Raw genomic sequence first — 27,031 nt, 5'->3', positions numbered from 1 at the left:
CTGCCAAAATTAACACAGTTTAGCCGTGAACTCATTAGCGCTGCGCGGTGTCATCTGTCAGAACACCATGGGAACCAATCCTTTCCGGAACTTAAACTTCTGTCTCTCTTTTTGGTCGTAAACATTTGTTTCCCGGACGCGTGGAGCGGACTTGAAGTTTGCGTTTGAGGTTAGGAAGCATGTGTGTGTCGTTTTGTTGTTGTGGTTTATAATAGAACGATTAGGCTAAACCGCCGCTTCTTTTTAGTAAAGTATTTCCTCTACTGGTTTATGTGGATTGCTTTGACGATTGCAATAGCAGTTCTGAAGGAGGCAGAGTGCTGCCAGTGTAGATTTACGAATTCAAATGACTGCCTAAAGTCATCAGAAGTACACGTTTAGGATACAGCAGATAAGTAACTAAACTCATATATAGTCATATTTTGTCTTTATTATTGATTAACTTTTTGAACACATTTTAAAAGTCTAAATCGGGATATAGAAAATACTATTAAAAACAGGTAATGTGTGTATTTGCAGCTTTCACAGTAGTAAATATAATCATTAATCGTTCACGGGGAGACTTAATAAGATTTCTGGGTCACGGGGAGCCCAAATGTGGCTGCGAGTTTTCATTCCATCCATTTTCACAAATACATGGTTCATTCTTATTTCTAAATGATCGAATTGTTCCGATTATTATCTTCTCTTATGTTGCTTGCAGACATATATGCCGGTATATTTCAGTACAAATTTACATATTGTTTTTGTCAACGTAGAAGAATAGTTCAATTTAAAAAAAAAAAGCAAGGAAAGAACAACAATTACTGCCACCCACAAAAATACACACTGATGCCCCCTTCAAATTTGGCAAACCCATTTTGTAATTTCGGCATTGACACAAAAATACAGAAACTGAAAAATAACTTGTTTAATAAACACAGGGGTCCAGTTAAAAGCAATAGGTGGTTTGGATGAACATGGTCTACAGGACTGAACCTAAGGACCACATAGTTTAGTCTTTTATTACTAACTAGCCAACCCGCGCCGCATAATTATGTATTGACTAGACAAAGACCCCCATTCGACAATGTAAGATGAAACTGGCAACATGATGAATGTTCCAGTACAATATGAAATAGTAATCAGTATAAGCACCACAAACCTGATATAGGTGTATTGAATGAATGCGTAATTGAATCAGAATGCATAATTAGTCCTCGAGCTGTAGTCGAAATCTCCTTTCAGGTCTCTAAAGCTTTAATCGAAGTCACCTTTCTCTTTGAATTTTTGCGGCCGTAAATCCGCCGCCTGCCGCGATGTTGGGGTTGGATGTCGGTCTCGTAAGGTTTTTCGGGCAGCTGCGCAGAAGGCGACTGCGCATTCGGCTCCGGTCGGACGTGAGTGAGTGAGGAGGCAGGCGAATTATGTATTAAGATGGGTGAACACTTCCTGAAAGACACAGTTGTCCAAATGGGGTGGGTTTGAGGATACGACTGTAAGTGAATGAAAAGATGGAACTCTGGAGAGAGCAACATACAATTGTCCGTGACTGAAAACTGGAGGACCGCCGCCGCGCCCCCACCTCCCAGAGCGAGGGTCGGCGAGGGGCGCCGGGTGGGGAAGCGGGTCCGAGTGGTTTCGGGTCTTAACCGTCCAACGATGGGTCGGCACAACCGGTAACGATCCTTCCACAGGTTCACCTACGGAAACCTTGTTAGGACATTTACATCCTCTAGATGCCCATTCCGCCCCGGCATTCTAGTCTGCCGATTTCTTAGTCATCTCTTAGTCATCGTTCAGTACGCAGTGCCTGCTCATGTGCCCGCCCCCAACTCCTCACCTGAATTGCTTTCGTCTGTGTACAGTCCACATGCACTTGTGAGGCACGTTGGCTGTTCATTTTCCAAACACCACCTCAGTCGCTTTAGTCTGTGCTACAGTTCGCATGCACCTGTGAGCCACGTTCGGGCCGGGTGAGGTTTCCCGTGTTGAGTCAAATTAAGCCAAAGGCTCCACACCTGGTGGTGCCCTTCCGTCAATTCCTTTTAAGTTTCAGCTTTGCAACCATACTCCCCCCGGAACCCAAAGACTTTGGTTACCCGGTTGGCTGCCCGGCGGGTCATGGGAATAATACCACCGGATCGCCAGTCGGCATCGTGTATGGTTGGAACTATGACGGTATGTGATCTTCTTCGAACCTACAACTTTCGTTCTTGATTAATGATAACATTCTTGGCAAATGCTTTTGCTCTTGCGCCATGGTCAGCTGCTTAGTGAATTGTTGGTGGGTGGGGCTCGGTCTTGCATGCGTCTTGCTTGCCATGGATTGCGTGCAAAACAGGCATATCTTTTTGAAAGTTTGTCCCTGCGCCTTATTAATTGTCATTGCAAAGGCCAATCTAACAGGAAATTGTCTGCGTGTAAAAGTAAAAGGCAAATTTGAATCTGATGGGGTCAGGCAAATCCGGCGAATAATGACAGTTTGTGAGATAGCAGCTGCGATTGTTTTACACTCTAGTACATTGCGGTGAATGCTGAGAACAGTCAGTCTAGTGCCTTTAAAGAGACTTCTTGCTGGCATGAGGTTTCTGAGAAGTATGACGACTGAACCAATTTTAAGTTTGACTTTATGCGGAGGCATGCCAGTGGGAGTAATGGCTGCCCAGCGGATCATGGGAATAACGCCGCCGGATCGCCAGTCGGCATCGTTTATGGTCGGAACTACGACGGTATGTGATCTTCTTCGAGCCTCCGACTTTCGTTCTTGATTAATTAAAACATTCTTGGCAAATGCTTTCACTGTCGCGCGAATTGTTGTCGTGCGTGTGCCATGGTCGGTTGCTTAGTGAATTGTTGGTGGGCGGGGCTCGGTCTTGCGTGCATCTTGCTTGCCATGGACTTAGTGAATTATATATATAGATTAGCAATGCTGATCAGTGAATTTTGCTAAAGTGTTATTCTCAGCAAATTTGCTGCGTTCGCCCTTGTTCGTTGAGTTATTTACTGATAGTTCGGCCAGTTTAGGAGAACTTTTTTTTCCAGCATTCCATAATGCTTTGTGAGGCCAGCATGACACCCCCAGGAGCTGTAACAGTCAATATTTGATGGGACCACCCCCAGGGTATATAATGCTGATCATTTGTATTACAGACTGGTTACAATGCTTGTGCATCTGTCACTATGTTCTTACTCCTTTGATCTCACGGAGGCACAGTTGGTCAGTAGTTGGCACTATGAAGAACGCACAACCACGCTCACAGTTATCGCTAGTTTACTGGCTGACACACTGCAGATTTGAACACTGGGAGAAACATAAGGTTAGCAGAGAAAATTCATGCAGATATAAACAGAACATGCAGACTTCATTGAAACCAAAGGTGCTAAGGCAGTTGCTGAACTACTACAGCATTGGTATTCATGCCAGTTTTTTACATTTTTCCATAAAACCAAATGCTATAAAATGTAAAGTCATAAAGACACATTAAAATTGTGTATAGTAGGTGAAGTCAATTTAAGGAGCTTAACAGATAACTAAATAATGCAGGGTCTCAAATTTTATTTTTATGAAACATGTAAAGCATAAATAATGAGTTACTGTATCTCTGCTTGTCGCCAAATGTGCAGCTCGATTTTCGATTTCCACGTCATCATAAGAGAAGGAGGCGTGTGCTCTATGCATGTGCAATTAGCCATGTGGAAACTGAATACAAACCTTGAAAGAGCCTAATGCCAATCAAACACTCTATGAAATAATAATAACAAAACATTTATTACTATCTACAAGACGTTTTTATCATTTTGATAGAAGAAAAAGTGCACAGCGTCAGCACAGTTTGTAGAGCCTTCAGCTCCATCCATCCATCCTCTTCCACTTATCCGAGATCGGGTCGCGGGGGCAGCAGCTTGAGCAGAGATGCCCAGACTTCCCTCTCCCCGGCCACTTCTTCTAGCTCTTCCGGGAGAATCCCAAGGTGTTCCCAGGCCAGCCGAGAGACATAGTCCCTCCAGCGTGACCTGGGTCTTCCCCGGGGCCTCCTCCTGGTTAGACGTGCCCGGAACACCTCACCAGGGAGGCATCCTGGAGGCATCCTGATCAGATGTCCGAGCCACCTCATCTGACTCCTCTCGATGCGGAGGAGCAGTGGCTCTACTCTGAGCCCCTCCCGGATGACTGAGCTTCTCACCCTATCTTTAAGGGAAAGCCCAGACACCTTACGGAGGAAACTCATTTCAGCCGCTTGTATTCGAGATCTCATTCTTTCGGTCACTACCCATAGCTCATGACCATAGGTGAGAGTAGGAGCGTAGATCGACTGGTAAATTGAGAGCTTTGCCTTGCGGCTCAGCTCCTTTTTCACCATGACAGACCGATGCAGAGCCCGCATCACTGCGGATGCCGAACCAATCCGCCTGTCGATCTCCTGCTCTATTCTTCCCTCACTCGTGAACAAGATCCCGAGATACTTGAACTCCTCCACTTGGGGCAGGATCTTGCTACCAACCCTGAGAGGGCATTCCACCCTTTTTCGGCTGAGGACCATGGTCTCGGATTTGGAGGTGCTGATTCCCATCCCAGCCGCTTCACACTCAGCTGCGAACCGATCCAGAGAGAGCTGAAGATCACGTCCTGATGAAGTAAACAGGACAACATCATCTGCAAAAAGCAGTGACCCAATCCCGAGTCCACCAAACCGGACCCCCTCAATGCCCTGGCTGCGCCTAGAAATTCTGTCCATAAAAGTTATGAACAGAATCGGTGACAAAGGGCAGCCCTGGTGGAGTCCAACTCTCACTGGAAATGAGTTCGACTTACTGCCGGCAATGCGGACCAAGCTCTGACACCGATCGTACAGGGACCGAACAGGCCTTATCAGGGGGTCCGGTATGCCATACTCCCAGAGTGCCCCCCACAAGATTCCCTGAGGGATACGGTTGAACGCCTTTTCCAAGTCCACAAAACACATGTAGACTGGTTGGGCAAACTCCCATGCACCCTCCAGGACCCTGCTAAGGGTGTAGAGCTGGTCCACTGTTCCACGACCAGGACGAAAACCACACTGTTCCTCCTGAATCCGAGGTTCGACGATTCGACGGACCCTCCTTTCCAGGACACCCGAATAGACTTTTCCAGGGAGGCTGAGGAGTGTGATCCCTCTGTAGTTGGAACACACCCTCCGGTCCCCCTTCTTAAAGAGGTGGATCACCACCCCAGTCTGCCAATCCAGAGGCACTGTCCCTGATGTCCATGCGATGTTGCAGAGGCGTGTCAACCAAGACAGTCCTACAACATCCAGAGCCTTGAGGAACTCTGGGCGTATCTCATCCATCCCCGGGGCCCTGCCACCAAGGAGTTTTTTGACCACCTCTGTGACCTCAGTCCCAGAGATGGGGGAGCCCACCTCCGAGTCCCCAGGCTCTGCTTCCTCATTGGAAGGCATGTTAGGGGGACTGAGGAGGTCTTCGAAGTACGTCCCGAGTCGAGGTCAGCAGTGCACCATCCCCACCATATACAGTGTTGACACTGCACTGCTTCCCCTTTCTGAGACGCCGGATGGTGGACCAGAATCTCCTCGAAGCCGTCCGAAAGTCGTTCTCCATGGCCTCCCCAAACTCCTCCCATGCCCAAGTTTTTGCCTCCGCAACCACCAAAGCTGCATTCCGCTTGGCCTGCCGGTACCTATCAGCTGCCTCCAGAGTCCCACAGGACGGCATCTTGACGGCATCTTTCACCGCCGGTGTCCACCAACGGGTTTGGGGATTGCCGCCACGACAGGCACCGACCACCTTACGGCCACAGCTAAGGTCAGCCGCCTCAACAATATAGGCATGGAACATGGCCCATTCGGACTCAATGTCCCCCACCTCCCTCCCTCGGGATGTGGTCGAAGTTCTGCCTGAGGTGGGAGTTGAAGCTACTTCTGACATGGGACTCGGCCAGATGTTCCCAGCAGACCCTCACAACACATTTGGGCCTACCAGGCCTGACCGGCATCCTCCCCCACCATCGAAGCCTACTCACCACCAGGTGGTGATCAGTTGACAGCTCCGCCCCTCTCTTCACCCGAGTGTCCAAGACATGTGGCCACAGGTCCAACGACACGACCACAAAGTCGATCATCGAACTGAGGCCTAGGGTGTCCTGGTGCCAAGTGCATATATGAACACCCCTATGTTTGAACATGGTGTTCATTAAGGACAATCCGTGACGAGCACGAAGTCCAATAACAAAACACCGCTTGGGTTCAGATCGGGGGGGCCATTCCTCCCAATCACGCCCTTCCAGGTCTCACTGTCATTACCCATGTGAGATTTGAAGTCTACCAATAGAACGAAGGATGTCTCCAGAAGGTATGCCCTCTAGCACCCCCTCCAGGGACTCCATAAAGGGTGGGTACTCCAAACTGCTGCTCAGCGCATACGCACAAACAACAGTTAGGACCTGTCCCCCCACCTGAAGGCGGAGGGAGGCTACCCTCTCGTCCACCGGGGTAAACCCCAATGAGCAGGCTCCAAGTTGGGGGGCAATAAGTATGCCCACACCCGCTCGGCGCCTCTCACGGGGGCAACCTAAGAGTGGTAGAGAGTCCAGCCCCTCTCAAGGAGATTGGTTCAAGAGTCCAAGCTGTGCATCGAGGTGAGCCCGACTATATCTAGCCGGAACCTCTCGACCTTGAGCACTAGCTCAGGCTCCTTCCCCTTCAGAGAGGTGACATTCCACGTCCCAAGAGCCAGCTTCTGTAGCCGAGGATCGGACCGCCAATGTTCCCACCTTCGGACACCACCCAACTCACATTGCACCCGACCTCCTTGGCCCCTCCCATAGGTGGTGAGCCCATGGGAAGGGGGACCCACGTTGCCTATTCGGGCTGTGCCCGGCCGAGCCCCATGGGTGCAGGCCTGGCCACCAGGTGCTCGCCATCGAGCCCCACCTCCAGGCCTGGCTCCAGAGGGGGGCCCCGGTGACCCGTGTCTGGGCAAGGGAAAACGTCGTCCAAAGGTTTGATTCATCATTGGAGGTTTGTTGAACTGCTCTTTGTCTCATCCCTCACCTAGGACCAGTTAGCCTTGGGTGGCCCTACCAGGGGCATAAAGCCCCGGACAACAGAGCTCCTAGGATCATTGGGACACGTAAACCCCTCCACCACGATAAGGTGGCAGTTCAAAAAACAGAACGTGCCAGCAGCTTCAGTGATGCCATGCCATTTGAATTTTCTGCCTAATTTTCTCCCAGAGCTGAATATTTTTCCAAAAAACTCAGTTTTCTGAAAAGCACACAAAGTAATAGTTTCTCACATTAATTAACATAAAACATCTGTTGCTGTGTGCATTGGTTTAGGAGGGGGAGCTGGAATTTTCCAACCTTGCCATATTAAGTTCAGTTAAATTTACAAGATGTTATGTTTACTCAATGTTTCCATTGGTGTTACTTTTACACTACCTTATAGAATTTAGAGTTTTAAATCAGAATGAATCAACTTCTGACATCAATAGAAATTCTTCTGTATCTTATTTCTTCTGTGTGCTTGTGCATTTGTGTGTTGCCATTACTTAGAAATCAATGAGATTTGTGAATACTTATACAAAACGTTTCCTGAAATTGCCATTTATTTACTCTTAGTTTTAAATCTGTTTCAAGTGACTATTTTATAAAAACATACAAATCTTCTATTAAGTTGCTTTATTGTTATTTCCACCTACAGTGGTGTGAAAAACTATTTGCCTCCTTCCTGATTTCTTATTCTTTTGCATGTTTGTCACACAAAATGTTTCTGATCATCAAACACATTTAACCATTAGTCAAATATAACACAAGTAAACACAAAATGCAGTTTGTAAATGGTGGTTTTTATTATTTAGGGAGAAAAAAAAATCCAAACCTACATGGCCCTGTGTGAAAAAGTAATTGCCCCCTGAACCTAATAACTGGTTGGGCCACCCTTAGCAGCAATAACTGCAATCAAGCGTTTGCGATAACTTGCAATGAGTCTTTTACAGCGCTCTGAAGGAATTTTGGCCCACTCATCTTTGCAAAATTGTTGTAATTCAGCTTTATTTGAGGGTTTTCTAGCATGAACCGCCTTTTTAAGGTCATGCCATAGCATCTCAATTGGATTCAGGTCAGGACTTTGACTAGGCCACTCCAAAGTCTTCAGTTTGTTTTTCTTCAGCCATTCAGAGGTGGATTTGCTGGTGTGTTTTGGGTCATTGTCCTGTTGCAGCACCCAAGATCGCTTCAGCTTGAGTTGACGAACAGATGGCCGGACATTCTCCTTCAGGATTTTTTGGTAGACAGTAGAATTCATGGTTCCATCTATCACAGCAAGCCTTCCAGGTCCTGAAGCAGCAAAACAACCCCAGACCATCACACTACCACCACCATATTTTACTGTTGGTATGATGTTCTTTTTCTGAAATGCTGTGTTCCTTTTACGCCAGATGTAACGGGACATTTGCCTTCCAAAAAGTTCAACTTTTGTCTCATCAGTCCACAAGGTATTTTCCCAAAAGTCTTGGCAATCATTGAGATGTTTCTTAGCAAAATTGAGACGAGCCCTAATGTTCTTTTTGCTTAACAGTGGTGTGCGTCTTGGAAATCTGCCATGCAGGCCATTTTTGCCCAGTCTCTTTCTTATGGTGGAGTCGTGAACACTGACCTTAATTGAGGCAAGTGAGGCCTGCAGTTCTTTAGACGTTGTCCTGGGGTCTTTTGTGACCTCTCGGATGAGTCGTCTCTGCGCTCTTGGGGTAATTTTGGTCGGCCGGCCACTCCTGGGAAGGTTCACCACTGTTCCATGTTTTTGCCATTTGTGGATAATGGCTCTCACTGTGGTTCGCTGGAGTCCCAAAGCTTTAGAAATGGCTTTATAACCTTTACCAGACTGATAGATCTCAATTACTTCTGTTCTCATTTGTTCCTGAATTTCTTTGGATCTTGGCATGATGTCTAGCTTTTAAGGTGCTTTTGGTCTACTTCTCTGTGTCAGGCAGCTCCTATTTAAGTGATTTCTTGATTGAAACAGGTGTGGCAGTAATCAGGCCTGGGGGTGGCTAAGGAAATTGAACTCAGGTGTGATACACCACAGTTAGGTTATTTTTTAACAAGGGGGCAATTACTTTTTCACACAGGGCCATGTAGGTTTGGATTTTTTTTCTCCCTAAATAATAAAAACCATCATTTAAAAACTGCATTTTGTGTTTACTTGTGTTATATTTGACTAATGGTTAAATGTGTTTGATGATCAGAAACATTTTGTGTGACAAACATGCAAAAGAATAAGAAATCAGGAAGGGGGCAAATAGTTTTTCACACCACTGTATGTCTACTAGCTGTTAAATTAAAATTTAAATTAATTCATTAATAATTCAAAAAAGACAACAAATTAATTTGAAATAGAAAAATAAATATAAATTATTTTTTATTAAACCAATAATACTTATCTCTTTATATTTAACAGCAAATATCACACAGCTGTTCATTGCTAACTTCAAAGATTAAGTCATTTTAGGTAAAACTGAAAATCTTGATAAATAAGTGTTGTTTGCCCTGGTGCTACCCCAGAAAAGAATTTGAGAAGCAATACATTATAAAATGCTCTGAAACAAATGAATGACATTATATAAGCAAAACCGAGCCTTCTGTTTCAGGATCAGTTTGATGTAGTCCAACTTTAATTACATATCAGTGTTCTAAAAACTTTCAGTGAGAAAATGGAGGGAGAACTACCAAAAACTTAAATGTTAACAGTTTTCACTCTATTTGTTAAATAACATAATACAGTTGTTTCAAAAAAATGCTTGTTATGCTTGTATATTAGAATCACAGCCTTTCATAGATTGTTAATCACTTGGCAGTGGCATATATATATAATTGTTTTTTTTTTTCCTTCAGAAGTTTCACTTTCGGTTTCCATATTTGTAGCATGACTACCACTAGAGAGCTGTGCATTGAGATCACCATAAAAGTATTGTGTCATGGTGAAATCAAAGTATTTCTCCTACTGTCCCACCACACCAAGAAGTCTTAGAAAAAAAAACCAAAAACAAACATTTGTCAGTCATATAAACCAGTGTTTATCAACAGCCTGTACCTGGTGGGTCAAGAGTTGATGTTGTTTAGTGTAGTGGGTTGCAGCGGGTTCCCTAAGCAATCAACATTGCTGTGTGATATTCATCCCCATAGATTTCAATGATTGTCCCTCCAAGGGGACCAGGGATTTTACATGGGTGCATGAACCTAACCATCATTTGCACTCGATTCACTTGGTTGGGCAACCACCCGTTTGTGAGTTGGAAATATTTGAAAAGTAAAATCTGGGTAGCCACACCTTAAATGTTGAGAACCACTGATATAAACAATCAAATGAGTTTTATATGACTGAGTTTTAGCGATATGTTTGGCAATGCATGTAATGATAGTTGCAGAAAGAACATCACAGCTTTTAGGAAAGTCCTCTGAGAACTAGCAGTCCATCTGCCAGACCCATAATAACAGTATCTATTGATGGTTTTCAACTTCAGAAAAAAATGTAACATACTTCAGTGTTTGCAAAGACGCTTAGACAATAAGCCTTAAAGAATAAGGCAACAACTCACTAGGATGTTGCTACAATCACCTTGTCCTTTACAATGCCTGCCATTGACCACTTTTAATAATCAACTTCACCAGGACTGGTGTTTGCCTTAGATAAGCTGCATTACCATGGAATGGCAGACAGTCATGTCAATGTCAATTTATTTATATAGCACATTGGCCACAGCATTACTATGTTGTTTTAAAAGTGCTTTACAATCCATATTACTAACCGAGAATGGTAAACCGGAAGGCACGGACGCAGGTACACGGCGATGGACCCAGGAGACTTAGTAAGCAGGCGCCTACAGCGCGCGTCTCATAAACCGCAAGCGAAGTCTGATCCACCGCGAACGAAGGAGTCACGGCTCAAAAACGAAAGAGCTCAACTAACGTGAATAAGAAATGAAGCAACAACGTGCCCATAGCTAACAACTAACGACACAGCCACACAAAAAAGAGGATTCTGCACTGCACCCCAGAGTCAAACGGAAGAGGCTACGGAGGCCCCACAGGTCCACAAAGATAGTATGGAAGGCGCGGGAAATTACGAAAGGCGCATGCGCCTTCAACACGCTTCTGAACTAAACATCCACACTACACAGCATGGTCCACGCGCTTCTAACACACCGCAAGCATAAACACGAGAGAGTACAGAAACCCCACAGATCCAGACTCCACAACATATGTGAATCACATTACAGTAATACAATATTAAGCACTTTACACATGGACAACTGTATGTAGCCCTCTCAAGAGAGTACAGAACCCTACATGTCCACACTACACAGCATAGTCAAACCCGACATAGTACGGAAGGTGCAGGTGCCTACAACGCGCTTCGAAAGCACCGCAAGCAACAACCCGAGATAGTACAGAAGCCCCAAAGATCCGGACTCCACAGCATATGTGAATCACTTTACAGTAATACAACACTATAAGTACTCACAGAAAACACAAACAGAAGAGACTTCGGCGTCCCGCCCCACAGTCAAACCAGAGAAAGTATGGAGTCCCCAAACGTCCACAAAACACAGCATAGTCAAACCCGAGATAGTACGGAGGGCGCATGCGCCTATACACCGCAAGCGAAGGAGCCACGGCTCAGAAATGAAAGAGCTCAACCAACGGAAATAAGTAATTTTAACAGTACGTGCGATTATCCATATTACTAACAGTAAATAACGTATAACTAATGGAGTCACGGTCACGGCTCCAAAATGAGAAACACCATTAACCCGGCCGGATTACCACAACACAGTCTTAACCGACTGTATGTGGCCTTCTCAAGAGAGTACAAAACCCTACACGTCCACACTACACAGCATAGTCAAACCCGACATAGTGCGGAAGGTGCAGGCGCCTACAACGTGCTTCTAAAGCACCGCAAGCAAAAACCCGAGATAGTACAGAAGCCCCGAAGATCCGGAATCCACAGCATATGTGAATCACATTACAGTAATACAACACTATAAGTACTCACAGAAAACACAAACAAAAGAGGCTTCCGCGTCCCACCCCACAGTCAAACCAGAGAAAGTACGGAGTCCCCAAACGTCCACAAAACACAGCATGGTCAAACATGAGATAGTACGGAAGGCGCATGCGCCTATGCACCGCAAGCTAAAGAGCCACGGCTCAGAAATGAAAGAGTTCAACTAACGGATATAGGTAATTTTAACAGTGAGTGCAATTATCCATATTACTAACAGTAAACAACGTATACCTAATCAACAAATCCCAAGGACAGACCATGGACAGAGTCGGCCTTTACCTCTCTGAGCCTGTATTTAGACATGGACAACTTTATGTAGCCTTCTCAAGAGTTCGGCATGCATGTGACGTTAACGTCAAGATTATAATAACTCCATACCAAGGAAAACTCATTCAAGGACAACACGCCATCTTTACTACAAATGTGGTGTATGAAGATATCCTTTGTACGTCATCTACACCTTTACACTCCAATATATCTCATACATAGATCTGCGCAAACTCAAAGACATTCTATACTTACATAACATAACAATTAAACTGCTATTGTCATTTACATATATTACATAGACCTACAGATGTCGTGACAGTGAACCTGATACATATGTAACAATTACCAAGACAGACAATAATCTCTTTCAAATCTATTTCGGGTTACCCAAGACCAGGGGTTGGCGAGCGAATCAAGCAGGGGGCGGAGCCCCCTAGTAATAGAATAAAAGAAAAACAAAACAATTAACATAAAACATAAATAGAAATAAAATATATGAGCATAAAATAAAATACATAATAAATAGAAGTAATGTTATCTACATAAAAAATAGAAGTAATGTTATATAATCACAAAGAGGAAACCATCAGTATTACTGAAGGTCACGGAATGCAAGTGAATAGAAATGAGTCTTTAGTCTTGTTTTAAACAGTTCAGTTGTAGACAACTCCTTTATATGATGAGGTAAAGAGTTCCACAGGCGAGGCGCAGCAGCTGCAAAAGCCCTGTCCCCCTTTGTTTTACACGTGGTACGAGGGACAACCAGAGACAGCTGACCAGAAGATCTAAGCACTCTGGATGGCTGGTGTAAAACACACATTTCAGATAAATAGACAGGAGCAAGCCCATGATACAGCGAGTTGCAGTAATCAAGGCGAGAAAAAATAAACGCATGAGTAGCTATCTCAAGATCCCTAGAAGATAAAAAAGGCTTTATCTTACCTAATAGACGAAGTTGGAAAAAGCAACTCTTGACTACAGAATTTACTTGTTTCTCAAAAGAGAGGTTACTATCAAAGGTAACACCAAGATTGCGGACTTGAGGTTTGGAAAAGACAAGAGAAAGAGCCGAGAAGTCCAAGACCACTTTGGGCTTTAGCTGATGGACCCACTATAAGCACCTCTGTTTTATTTTGATTTAGATCAAGAAAATTATTAGCCATCCAGGATCTTAGTTCAGACAGACAGTTGTGGAGTTGATTTGTTGTAGAGTTGCAGACAGGAATATAAACCTGAGTATCATCAGCTTAGCAGTGAAAAGAAATGTTACATTTCCTAAAGGGCGACGGTATACAATAGGACCCAAAATGGATCCCTGAGGAACACCATATTTAAGAGGAGCAGTAGATGAATAAGAGGAATTAAAAGTCACTGAAAAGTATCTACCAGTTAAAATGACCTGAACCAGTTAAGAGCAGCCCCTTTAAGCCCAACAAGATGTTCAGGCTGCAACAGCAATATCTCGTGGTCAATGGTGTCAAAGGCAGCGGACAGGTCAAGGAGGAGAAGGACTGCCACATCACCTGAGTCAGTAATAAGAGAGATGTCGTTGAATACTTTCAGGAGTGCCGTTTCAATACTATGATAACGCCTAAAGCCAGATTGGTAGATCTCAAATAAATTATTGGAGTTAAGGTGGTCAACCAATTGATTATAAATAATTCTTTCTAGAATTTTAGCCAGAAATGGCAGTTGGGAAATTGGACGAAAATTGGCTAAAACTCCAGGATCTAATTCTGCCTTTTTTAGATGGGGACAGACTGCAGCATGTTTAAAAAATGAGGGCACAACCCCCGAACAAATAGAAACATTGATAATGGCTAGTAAGGGTGGGCCCAACACATCAAAGGCTTCCACTAAGAGACGTGGTGGAACAATATCGAGGGGGCTGGAAGCTGGTTTAAAGGTGTCAATAGTTCTTTTTAGCTGTGAAAGTGAGACTAGATCAAAGGATTCTAAGACAATGTCATGATTAACAGTAGGAAGTTCATAGCCCGTTTGAACAATACCATGGCGGATAGTATCGATTTTGCTGACAAAAAATGATAGAAACTGCTCACATGAATGAACAGTGCTATTTAATCCCATCACAGAATGAGGGCGAATGACTGCATTAATTGAATTAAATAAGACCCTAGGATTCTTTGAGTGATGGGATACTAAATCGGCAAAGAAGTTTTGTTTCGTTATCTTAATTTCAGCCTGGAAATTGAAAAGAGAAGTCCAAAAAATTTGTTTAGAGACAATCAGTCCATCTTTTTTCCAATGCCGTTCAGCAGTTCGACAGGCGTGGCACAGCAATCGTGTATTTTCATTTAGCCAGGGAGCAGGTCTACCCTTATTACTGCGTATCTTGGGCGGAGCAATTGAGTCTAAAACCGTTTTACAGGAAGAATTAAATTTTACGACAGAATCATCGATACCATTATTTTGGTCATGCACATAAAGACTAGAGAAAATGGTTTTAAAATCAGATATAATAGAAGAATTTAAAAAGCGCAAGCAGCGTGGGGGACAGGTATTAGTCGAGACATCAACAGTAATATTCAGATCCATCATTATAGAAAGTGATCAGTAAAAGAAACATCACATAAATCAGTATTATTCACTGAAATATCATGAGTAAGAACGAGATCAAGTGTGTGACCGAGAGAGTGGGTTGGCATATTAATATGCTGTATAAAATCAAATGAGTTCAATAGTGATAAAAAGTCATTGACCAAAGGTTTCGATTGACAACAAACGTGAATGTTGAAATCACCAACAATAAATACTTTGTCATGAGAGAGGGTGATATCAGCCAAGAGATCAGAGAATTCAGAGATGAAAGTATCATTAATTACAGGAGGTCTATAAACCATGGCAAACAGCAGAGATGGGGAGCTGCACACTTCGAAAAGTTGAAGTTCAAAGCTGCTAAACGGACCCCTTGTAAGGCTCCGACACAAGAACATACTTTTAAAAATAGTGGCAATGCCCCCCCCACGACGAGTCAGACGAGGAGAGTTTAAAAATGAATAACCTGGTGGAGTCATGTCAGTAAAGCAAGAAGAGTCACCATTTAAAATCCAAGTCTCAGTGATGAAGAAGAAATCCAGATTATTTGAGGTAATAGTGTCTTGCAGAATAAAAATTTTATTAGACACTGATCTCACATTCAAGGGAGCAGCCTTGATACTATCAAGTTGATAGAGGTAGAAGAGCTCGTTGCAGGATGAGCACGGGTGAGCGTGCGAAGATTAGCAGTGTTTACTGGCCGAGAGCTTACCGAGGAAGAGTGATGCCACATTGAAATGGAGAAATTAAATCCATTGTCCAGCGCCCATGAACCAGTGATGGAGTCCTGAGCAGGAGAAGATGGGTCATAGACGACTCGCAGGCATCGGGAATTAAAGCTCTGGGACTTGAGTTGGCATTGTTTAACAGCAATTCCGTCTCTTTTCCCACGACGGCGGCGGGTGCGTTTGCGTCTCCGAGGAGCATTCAACTCATTCATACAGGTAAACACCGGCGTCCAGGTGAAGAAGTCAGGAGATGAATAATACAAGGGTGGAGGTTCACAAAAAATCCAATCAGGAGATGAAAATTGAGAGGAAAGCAAGCCAGAAAATATGTTTTAGTAAAGACTCATGATCGTAGGACAGTGGCCATTGGGATAAACTAAAACATAAAAATAAAGTTAAAACATAGACTAGAGAGACAAGCAGACAGCCAGTCATCTTCAGTGAGGAGCACCATGTGTCCTTTGGGGGTGAAGACCATTGGATTTGCACTTTGTAGACAGCTCTGACAATAGTTAATTTCAGGTAACATTCTGAAACAGCACAATGCTAGAAAAGCACGTTATGGCACTGGGTTATCAAAGCGTTTAATAGTTGGTTACCAAAGTGGGTCTTTTTGGCTGTGCAACATTAAGAAGATCATGTCACATGGACTTTTTTTCCAGCTGATGCTTGTAATAGCATACTTCCTTATGAATGTCTATTTGATGCTGGTAAAATTAAAGATGTCTGCACATTATTCTTTTCACCTTGAATTTTTCAGACCTAAATGAACATGGAAGTTGGCTCCATTACAGGAGAAAGTAAGAACGTGTATTATTGTGATTTTTACACATGATTGTGACTTTTACTAGTTTAGATTATTTTATGAGTTTTTCTACCTTTAGAAAATGATAAGGATAGTAGACACAACTTCAAAAAGTGACCACAAGCTATATGCCAGTACTCTCATTTGACTACTTCCTCTCGGCATGCTTATTGTACATTGCACATAATCATGGTATGGCTGTGATAGTCAGGTAGAGTCCCGTGCTCTGCCTTTTGCTTGGCAATGTGAATCATATAAGAGTTGTAGTGTAGTAGGAGAAAGGGCAATAAAAAGGTTACTCTTGAGGTGAGTAGCGCTCTAGAATTGTGCCAATGGTCAAAACTCTTTCATGTTTAACCGTTACTGTTTCTGAGTTTGTTTTGCAGTTTGGATACCTTTATCTGTGCTTTGCTTGCCTTTCTATGTTTTTTTGAGCTTATATAAAATACTGTACTTTTTTATAATGTATATATTTATACACTTTTGTCATGGTTCATCATGGAATCTCCATTACCACTTAGACTTGTAAAACCAGCCAGGCAATATGAGGCACAGTTCTGCTCTCAGCCCTTGAGGCTTAGATTAAATATTGTTGTGCTTATGCTTTCCAAATGGGCTCATAAAAAACATCAATCAAGTCAACTTCACCCTCTAAAATCAGTTTTACTTAATTTTACAGCTCATATTAATGTCATTCAGAACTTGAATTAGATTATGCCACAATATTCAGCCACTAGTAACACCAGTCATGGGGATTTTACCCTTTATAATTTACCAGCATATATAGCCCAGTTTGGAGCAAAATTGGTTGTTCGGCTTGTAGAATTATTTCTTATTCAAAGATAGTCTGTTCTGTTGACTGTTTCTAATGTCACTTGGCCCTCTACTTCTTGCAGCAACTCTTTTGTCTTCGAGTATAGAAGATGTTAAACTTTCTGTATATTTCCTATGGTTCTGTAAATAACCATTTACCATATAGTGTTATTTAACTGTACATTTGTGTCCTATTTTACTCCTGTACAAGAAACCACTATTCTTTGGATGACTACATGACTGGCTTGTGGTTCTCTTTTCTTGTTTTAACAGAACATCTCAGGAACTGTCAACTAATGCCTCCCTTTTGCATAATGAGAGTAATACTGATTGTTGAGCATGCATTTGCATAACATATTTTATAAAGGAAAAACAAAGAATTAAAAAGAATGTTTCTGAATTATTAAAGAAGTGCTTTGTTGCATATTTGTGTTCTTTTTCCAGTTGTAACATTTCCTGATGCCCCCCTTGCCAGGTGCTGAGATGGTGCAAACACCCATACAGTTATTCCGATACCTCATGCGCTGCTGTAAACGGTTGCCTTCAACAAGTCTTCAGCATCATTACAGGCACTCAATCCGGCAGGTGAGGGAAACAAAGGGTGGCAGCATTTTTTTTGTACGTTGAAATGTTAGTCCTTCATGCGAGTTTGAAATGGTCCTTGCAGAATGACTTTCTGATGACTTTGCATTTGTTACTGCAACGAATGTTAATTTATTGTTTTTGTGATAATAGGGTTTTGTGATATGTTGATTTTTTCTACATCTTCTCTTGTGATGTACATGTTTTCTTCTCCAATTCTGCAGAGTTATAATGCTCATTCAGATGAAGATGATCCTCAAAGAATAAAACAGATCATTAAAAGGGCAATTGAAGATGCTGACTGGATAATGGAAAAAGTACATTTGTATTAAATTATACATCTTAAAAATTTCTACTCATAGGGTTACTGGCCAATAATTATTAATCAATCAATAGATCAATCCATTTTCTGTGCTCCAATTGCTAGTTCACAACTGATTGATATGTTTATAGACATTCTTATGAAGCTTTCTCATTAAGTAATTTAGAAAACAAACAGCAAAACAAACAGATGAGAAAAAAGTATTAGTTACAAGTAACATTAGGTAGATTTGTTAGATTATAGTGGATGCTGTAAATGCAGTTGTACACATTTTGCAATTAGGTGGCACATTTTGCAGCACACTAGGTAGGCCTATAATAAGTTTACTAAAAACAAAGGTTAAGAAACTACCTTCTTTTTTTTGAGTGTAGTTTCAGCAAAAACATGTTCATTTTATTAGCTTACTGAAGTTTAAAGCCAAAAAAATCTTTATGCCTTGTCTTTTATTACAGTATAAGAATATGTAAAAGGGTCAAGAAAGAAAACCGAGTGGAAACGTGAACTTCAGAAATCAACGCCCAGATTCAGGAATGTTGCAGCATGACAATCCAAAGTGAAATCCTTTGTGGGTTTTTCGTGTTAACAGCATGGTAATTTTGTTGCTAAAGTGTAAAATGGAATATTCTAAGAGCATCTGAAGCAATCTGAGAAAAATTCACAATTTCTATTTTTGATATTCTTGTCACATTCTCTCACCATACCTAAAATCCTTGTGTGTTTTTCACCTTACGCTAATATAAAAAATTCAATTTGTTTATCTGAACTGTATTTAGTACATAATTAGTACCTGTAATTTATATTATATACTGGTAGTTGTTTCTGAATTGACATTGGTTAACAGCTTAGTTCAGAGAAAGGTATTTCAGGGTATTCATCCATCCATTTCACAACATTCTGTGTCAGTGCTCTAAATCCAATAGAAAGTAGCAAAATCAGGTAAAGTATTTGAAGAGTAAGTGTACAACATGGTAAGTTTTATACTTCTGAAGAAAGAACCAGTACTTCATTGTTTTAACTATTTATAGCTTTATCAGCAATAGAAATACTGCACACTGTGTACAAAACGCCTCACAACAAACCCTTACAATTCCATTCATTTGTAAATAAATGTGGAAATATTACTTTCAATGCAATGAATGTTACCTATTCAGTAAAAATTGCATGGAAAATGTACCTAATACAGGTACTGCAATTTTTTTATAAGGGCAATGAAATGTTTTTGAAATCTAATTGATTTGTCTTGTATTTCAAAATTAATGTTCACCATTTTTGAATATATGCTTATATAAATAATTCGGATATACCTCTGTGTCTGCATGGGTTTGCTTTCTGGTATTTTGTTTTTCCACCTACATCGCTAATGACATGCTGGTAAGATTAACTGATGAATTTGTAATTTGGCCTGTGTCAGTGTATATGTGTAAGAGATCAGGCCCAAAGTCGACCGTTGCCCTGTACTGGGCTGTTTCCTGCTTAGACTCCAGAACCACCATCCACCAAGCAGGTGTGAGAATATAATGTACATGTTTTATAAATATGGATTAATTGAATCTTATATTTTCTTCTATTGTATCATGTAACATGCCAAGGAGCTGCATTTTTCATGGACTGAAATTTTTTTTTTTTTTTTTTTTTTTTTAAGATTCTTCTTATAGGAGAAACATTTTGAACAATTGCCTTCCTTATACTTCTGCAATATATAAATATCCCATTTTCTAATATGTGGTTTGCACCTTTTTATGCATTAATGCATATTTCTTTTAAACCAATGCATAAACTGAATTATAAGGAAGTCACAATTGAATTCCATTACGCATAATCCTCTTCCTAGTCTGACAACTTCCAGATCCAATATTTTCAAAGTTTGCATGGCTATCTTATCTTGAACTAAATATCTTGATGGAACTTTACTGTTTTGTCATCATAAAGTTCAGAAAGTGAAGAAACAAATTGGAAAGTTGTTCTAAAACAATAATCTGCTCAATTGTTAATTCCATTTTTACAATGCGTTGTATTTGTAGTAGCAACACATCCTTTTAGATCAAATTACTTAATATCAGGGAAAAAAATAATATGCTCCATAGTGAATATTATCCTAATGTGTTTCTTTTTTACTGAAGTAGAGGAAGATTAAGTGTCATGCTCAATGAAACATCTTAGACATTTTGTACAGTCGGGTGAGGTTTGGCTGGCATGGTTGAATAATATACCGTCATTGAAAAGAAAAAAGAAGCATACACACAGAGAGTAAATTTAGTGTCTATTGGTGCAAAAATCTGAGATTTATCCACCACTGCTAACCAAGCGTTTGTGACTTTGCTTTTTCTGTGTCCTTCCAAAGTCTTAGTGTACAGTTATGCACAATAATAGAACTGAAATATCAGGAAGGGTCATGCCACCTTCTGCTTTAGAGTCCTCTTTTGAATATGTGAATGTTTTAAATTCCAGATGAAGCAGCTCTAACTTTTCAGAAAAGTATCTGGTAATACATATTTGCAAATGCTCTGAAAAAATATAGAACTTTGGGAGAATGTTTATATTTAAAATTCTCCCAGCTAGAGTAAGTTGAAGATTTCTCAGAAAATGTTGTATCTAGGCTTACAAAGAAAAGTAAAGAATGCTTTAAATTTGGTATCTTTGTTTTTACTTGATTGAGCGCACATTCTGTGACATACTGTACCGTATTTACAAAAGTGTGTTTCACTGCACAAGACTTTTGGAACATTATCAATGGTTACTGTTTCATGATTTATCATAACTACTTTTATGATGCTGTTGCTTTATTGAAAAGATGAATTGACTTGGTCATATGTGCAGACAAAGTGAAAGCGCAAAATAAAAAAAGTTTCTGCATTTTCAGGTTTTTCTCCTATAGTATCTGTCTGGTATCTTGTATAGCATCTGGTTTGCAAGTAATTTTGGGTAAATATAAATGTTCTAGTCCTCCTTCCTTGTACTTTGTTTTTAAATTCTAATAAGCATTTTTAGGTTGTTTTGTAAAGTTTGTTACGGGCAATTTTTAAGCTTCAAGGCTTTTTCCTGGTAGATGACTTGTGATGTTTTCCTGGTCTGCTTATCAGAAAAGGTGTTTATTTCCTTGGTTCCATTTTAGCTAATCTCCACCTTGCATCTATGTGGTATTCCCCTGGCATAGTGTGCCTGCATTGCTGGTGTGCAAAAGTGAATCGTACAATTTGCCCAGCCAGTGATATTTGAGAAGGCTCTTAGTAATTAAAAGGTGCCTTGATAGAATGTTGACTTACTGTATGTTACTGCTGTGTTATATAACCCTGTTTTAATGTTAATTGAATATGCTGATGGATATCCTGCAAGTGTCCCTTCTCTGTTGTTAACAATTATGATGCCTTCATTGTACTTCTAAACAACTCATGTGAGATCAGATGTATTCTTACCTTAAGTGTCCTGCTTTAACGATTGGTTTATTAAGTGGAGTAAGAATTAGTTAATATTATTTATCCTAATATCAAGTATTCAATGTTAAACCGTAAAAAAAAAAAAAATCAACACTCTTATAATGTATAAAAACAACTATATGCAAACTGGGCTATACCACCCAAGTCCCTAAAAGAGTTGATTCTAAATATATGTTTGGACATTGTTGTCGTTAAAGATCTTTGTGTCACCCCAGTTTCTTCTTCCTCAGAAAGAACCCAAGATTGACTGATTTTCAAACACTTCTCTCTTAAGGTTTATCTCAAAACAACTGGTTCCATTTATGAATTCAAATTGACTTTTCCAATGTATAGTACTGTATGTGGTGAAAGCTCTACATTTTGTGCTCCTGAAAGTCAGTGCTGCTTTTCACTCATTGAGTTTTTCTGAAATTCTAGTTAGACTTTACACAGGTTTAGATTTCATTTCCTAGATGTACAATTTGTTTTAGTGCTTATTCTGCAGATGGTGCAGTGTTTATTGCTGCAGCTTCATTTTCCACAGTTCCTCGTTCACTGGGCATTTCCTGTGTGGAGTTAACAAAATCTTGTGCTTGTGTGTTTTTTTTGTTTTTTTTTTGAGCTAGAAGTCGAACCCATACTCAAGTGTGTCCTTATATGTCAACTTTAGGGCCTACTCTGCTGCTGTTGTTGGTGGATTTTTTTCATGTTACCCCATGACATAGTCCCCCATCACAGTACTGTGTCTGTAGTTTGTACAAATGATACTCACCTCTACTTTTTGGTTAAACCAAATGACTCAAATAAATTGGCCACCATGTACCCCAGGAATCTAAAGTACCAGGTCCAGTCTAAACTAGGTTCACTTCTTACAAATTTTAAGTCTGTATCTTCTTATCTCAAATGTCTTTTGACATTAAAATGACCTTTGACAAAGACATCGGAAAACTGATCCAATCTTTCTTTTGTACCTTGGGTCAAGGAACAAATCTAAAAAGAAGCCTTTATTACTTCTAGCAAATCATTATTTTTTAATTTCATCTCCCTTTGACTATTGCAGTTCTTTCTATTCATCTGAGTCATCATGGTGCCACCATGCCTGTTCAAATTCAGTTGAAAGAATCCTTACAAAAATTAAGAATTTCCATAACGCCATGTCCTTTAATTTTTCATTTACAGTTTACGTTTACATCCTTGCAGCAGTTGGATACAAGGAAGAAACTGACCCTAAATGGACACTCACCCATGTGCCCATATTCATTTACATCAAGCTCCTAACTTGTGTATTTTGATATGGATGAGCTTTTTGAAATATAAGGTAGCTTTTCAGAAGGGAAAGAATTAGAATTCATGGGATATACAGTGGTGTGAAAAACTATTTGCCCCCTTCCTGATTTCTTATTCTTTTGCATGTTTGTCACACAAAATGTTTCTGATCATCAAACACATTTAACCATTAGTCAAATATAACACAAGTAAACACAAAATGCAGTTTGTAAATGGTGGTTTTTATTATTTAGGGAGAAAAAAAAATCCAAACCTACATGGCCCTGTGTGAAAAAGTAATTGCCCCCTGAACCTAATAACTGGTTGGGCCACCCTTAGCAGCAATAACTGCAATCAAGCGTTTGCGATAACTTGCAATGAGTCTTTTACAGCGCTCTGGAGGAATTTTGGCCCACTCATCTTTGCAAAATTGTTGTAATTCAGCTTTATTTGAGGGTTTTCTAGCATGAACCGCCTTTTTAAGGTCATGCCATAGCATCTCAATTGGATTCAGGTCAGGACTTTGACTAGGCCACTCCAAAGTCTTCATTTTGTTTTTCTTCAGCCATTCAGAGGTGGATTTGCTGGTGTGTTTTGGGTCATTGTCCTGTTGCAGCACCCAAGATCGCTTCAGCTTGAGTTGACGAACAGATGGCCGGACATTCTCCTTCAGGATTTTTTGGTAGACAGTAGAATTCATGGTTCCATCTATCACAGCAAGCCTTCCAGGTCCTGAAGCAGCAAAACAACCCCAGACCATCACACTACCACCACCATATTTTACTGTTGGTATGATGTTCTTTTTCTGAAATGCTGTGTTCCTTTTACACCAGATGTAACGGGACATTTGCCTTCCAAAAAGTTCAACTTTTGACTCATCAGTCCACAAGGTATTTTCCCAAAAGTCTTGGCAATCATTGAGATGTTTCTTAGCAAAATTGAGACGAGCCCTAATGTTCTTTTTGCTTAACAGTGGTGTGCGTCTTGGAAATCTGCCATGCAGGCCGTTTTTGCCCAGTCTCTTTCTTATGGTGGAGTCGTGAACACTGACCTTAATTGAGGCAAGTGAGGCCTGCAGTTCTTTAGACGTTGTCCTGGGGTCTTTTGTGACCTCTCGGATGAGTTGTCTCTGCGCTCTTGGGGTAATTTTGGTCGGCCGGCCACTCCTGGGAAGGTTCACCACTGTTCCATGTTTTTGCCATTTGTGGATAATGGCTCTCACTGTGGTTCGCTGGAGTCCCAAAGCTTTAGAAATGGCTTTATAACCTTTACCAGACTGATAGATCTCAATTACTTCTGTTCTCATTTGTTCCTGAATTTCTTTGGATCTTGGCATGATGTCTAGCTTTTGAGGTGCTTTTGGTCTACTTCTCTGTGTCAGGCAGCTCCTATTTAAGTGATTTCTTGATTGAAACAGGTGTGGCAGTAATCAGGCCTGGGGGTGGCTACGGAAATTGAACTCAGGTGTGATACACCACAGTTAGGTTATTTTTTAACAAGGGGGCAATTACTTTTTCACACAGGGCCATGTAGGTTTGGATTTTTTTTCTCCCTAAATAATAAAAACCATCATTTAAAAACTGCATTTTGTGTTTACTTGTGTTATATTTGACTAATGGTTAAATGTGTTTGATGATCAGAAACATTTTGTGTGACAAACATGCAAAAGAATAAGAAATCAGGAAGGGGGCAAATAGTTTTTCACACCTCTGTAAATGTGAAGTGACAGAGCCTTAAAGTGTTCAGCTTGGTATCTGATTGCAATTAACAAACTTTGTGAGTAAAGTTTTAAACTTGAGTTTATTTGTCTAAACCTCAGTTTAATCCCAGGACACTTAAATATCTTGCATCGTTCTGGTTTTGATGTAAAAATGCCTTTGTCAGAAGCATTATGAGAAAGACTGTGAATCAAGAAAATGAACCATGATCTTATATCCAGATATAAAAATGAATAAATACCCAGTGTATGATCTTACAGTATGTTACATTCGTTGGTTTTACTTTCTTTTTCTTTTACAACACAATGAATGTTAAACTTTAACTTAAGGAAAACATGCCAAGTGTATTTTCTTTTCATTTACTGTAAGTCTTCAAACAGCCTTACACTTTCATTTTTGTTCAGTAATATTAGGGACAATGCATTGTTTTGTTTAGAGGCTTTCTAAACCCACTCAATCTAATTATAGTGTCTGAAAGGAGTGGAGACTATCCTGGCAGGAAGCGCCTCTTAATGGGGTGCCAAGCCAGTTTGCAATCACCAGCTTAACTTCACACACATGTCTTTGGGATGTGGGTCAAAAGCCTAATTACCTAAAGAAAAGTCCATGCAAAATGTGAAATCTTTATGCACATGTAATGTGGCTGGACATGAATTCAAACCTAGTCATCTAGAACTGTGAGGCAGCAGCACCGATCACTGTACAACCACTTCCCTTTGTTTGTCGGGTGGGCAATCCCAAAATTAATCGCCAGTCTGTTGACTCATTCTTTTGAAGATTTTGTTAGCTATTCCACAATGAGTATTTAGCAGTAAAGCTTGTTCTTTGTTTTGAAAGATGTGTTGGAGAAATGTGAAGCAACCATTGTCTTTGAGGTATAATCATGTGCTATTTTATCCCACTTCCCTGTGCAGTATGTCTCTTGTGTTTTGATGAATCTTATTCTTTTTAAATACAGCTGTCAAAGACATTACAGTGTCTGTGTCTCACTAACATTAGATTGGTGTTGTAATAAACAGTGAGTCATTTAACAGTCAATAAATACTTTGTGTGCTGAATACTAGCTCTGTTCACTTTGGTTCATAACTGCATTTATTTGTCGGGCTTCCTTCGAAATTGACTTGTCTTTTTTATTGAGCTATTTTTTCTGCTTGTTCCAAGAAAGGATCACAGTTGGTCAGAGTCTATCCCAGTGTCATCAGGTGCAAGACAGGAGCCATCCTGAATGTGACATGAGGCCATCACACTTACAATATATGGACAAAAGTGTTGGGACATACAGTACTTATTAATTATTGAATTCAGGTGTTTCAATCAGCTCATTGCCATAGGCGTATAAAATCACACACCTAACCATGCATTTACGAACATTTGTGAAACAAGATTGGGTCGTTCTGAAGAGCTCAGTGACTTCAAGAGGGTACTGTGATAGGGTGCCACCTTTGCAATAAGACAGTTTATGAAATTTCATCCCTGCTGGATATTCCACGGTCATCTATAAGTGGTATTATTGGAAAGTGGAAACGATTAGGAACAACAGCAACTCGGCCACAAAGTGCAAGACCACATAAAGTCGCAGAGTGTGGTCAGCAACTGCTAAGGTGCATGGTGCATAAAAGTTGGCAACACTTTGCTGAATCAATAGCTGAAGAGTTCCAAACTTCCACTGGCATTAATGTAAGCACAAAAACCGTGCGTCAGGAGATTCATGGAATGGGTTTCTGTGGCCAAGCAGCTGCATGCAAGCCTCAAATCATCAAGTTTAATGCCATGCGTTGGATGGAGTGGTGGAAGCATGTTCTATGGAGTGACGAATCACTCTTCCCTGTTTGGCAGTCAGTGAGCGAGTCTGAGTTTGGTGGATGCCGGGAGAAGGTTACCTGCCTGACTGCATTGTGCCAACTACAGTATGAACTTTGGTAGAGCAGGAATAATGTTGTGAGGCTGTTTTTCAGGGTAAGGGGCCTTCCAATGAAGAGCAATCTTAATGCTTCAGCATAGCAAGACATTCTGGACAACGCTATGCTTCCAACTTTGTGGAAACAGTTTGGGGAAGGCCCTTTTCTATTCTGTTCCTAATCTTGTGAAAAGCCTTCCAGGAAGAGTGGAAGCTGTTATAGCTGCAAAGGGGGGACCACCTCCATATTAAAGTCTATGTATTTGAATGCAATGTCATTAAAATTCCTGTTGGTGTAATGGTCAGGCTTCCCAATACTTTTGTCCATACAGTGTACATCAGGCCAATTCAGAATTGCCAGACTTCCTAACCTGCATGTCTTTGAGGTTGTAGGAGGAAACCATACATCCACAGTGAAAAATACTTTTCCAGTTGTTTATAAGTTATAGTTTAGGATATCACAAACCAAACTCGAGCATCATCTTCCAACTTCATAGTTAATTTTTCCACTTGCTGATCTACGTTTTGTAGAGGAGTTATGCTTATGGGAGCTAAAATTATGTAAATAATTGCCCCAGTGTCTTATACGTATAGATTTAGTGGTGGATTGTTGG

At 40.9% G+C, this 27,031-nt stretch overlaps 1 protein-coding gene and 1 long non-coding RNA gene across 6 annotated transcripts; both read left to right on the top strand.

Annotated features, from left to right (window-relative positions):
- Window positions 1-91: 91 nt before the first annotated feature.
- On the top strand, window positions 92-18,880 carry lyrm9 (LYR motif containing 9). Of its 5 annotated transcripts, none has more exons than XM_028807108.2 (4): window positions 92-169; window positions 17,664-17,804; window positions 18,026-18,118; window positions 18,576-18,880. In XM_028807108.2, the coding sequence occupies exons 2-4, from the start codon at window positions 17,679-17,681 to the stop codon at window positions 18,588-18,590; spliced, it is 234 nt and encodes a 77-aa protein (XP_028662941.1). In that variant the 5' UTR covers window positions 92-169; window positions 17,664-17,678; the 3' UTR covers window positions 18,591-18,880. The 5 variants fall into 5 exon arrangements, with proteins under 5 accessions (XP_028662941.1, XP_028662943.1, XP_051787377.1 ...); XM_028807110.2 differs by lacking the exon at window positions 92-169 and adding an exon at window positions 186-395; XM_051931417.1 differs by lacking the exon at window positions 92-169 and adding an exon at window positions 16,221-16,401.
- Window positions 18,881-20,827: 1,947 nt separating this feature from the next.
- On the top strand, window positions 20,828-25,580 carry LOC127529054 (uncharacterized). Its single transcript, XR_007935707.1, has 2 exons — window positions 20,828-22,903; window positions 24,622-25,580. It is a non-coding gene; the product is annotated as an uncharacterized LOC127529054 (long non-coding RNA).
- Window positions 25,581-27,031: the final 1,451 nt, after the last annotated feature.

This window comes from Erpetoichthys calabaricus, chromosome 8 (assembly GCF_900747795.2).
Source record: "Erpetoichthys calabaricus chromosome 8, fErpCal1.3, whole genome shotgun sequence".
Lineage (NCBI taxonomy): Eukaryota > Metazoa > Chordata > Cladistia > Polypteriformes > Polypteridae > Erpetoichthys > Erpetoichthys calabaricus.
Note: the sequence above shows the minus strand (reverse complement) of the source record. Positions and strands in the feature narration are given on the sequence as shown.

Bases quoted from the DNA above. Each gene is read 5' to 3' on its own strand.
- lyrm9 (XM_028807108.2), top strand. From the start codon at position 17,679: ATGCCCCCCTTGCCAGGTGCTGAGATGGTGCAAACACCCATACAGTTA. The intron at 17,805-18,025 runs GTGAGGGAAACA...CCAATTCTGCAG, and splicing joins ACAGGCACTCAATCCGGCAG to AGTTATAATGCTCATTCAGA.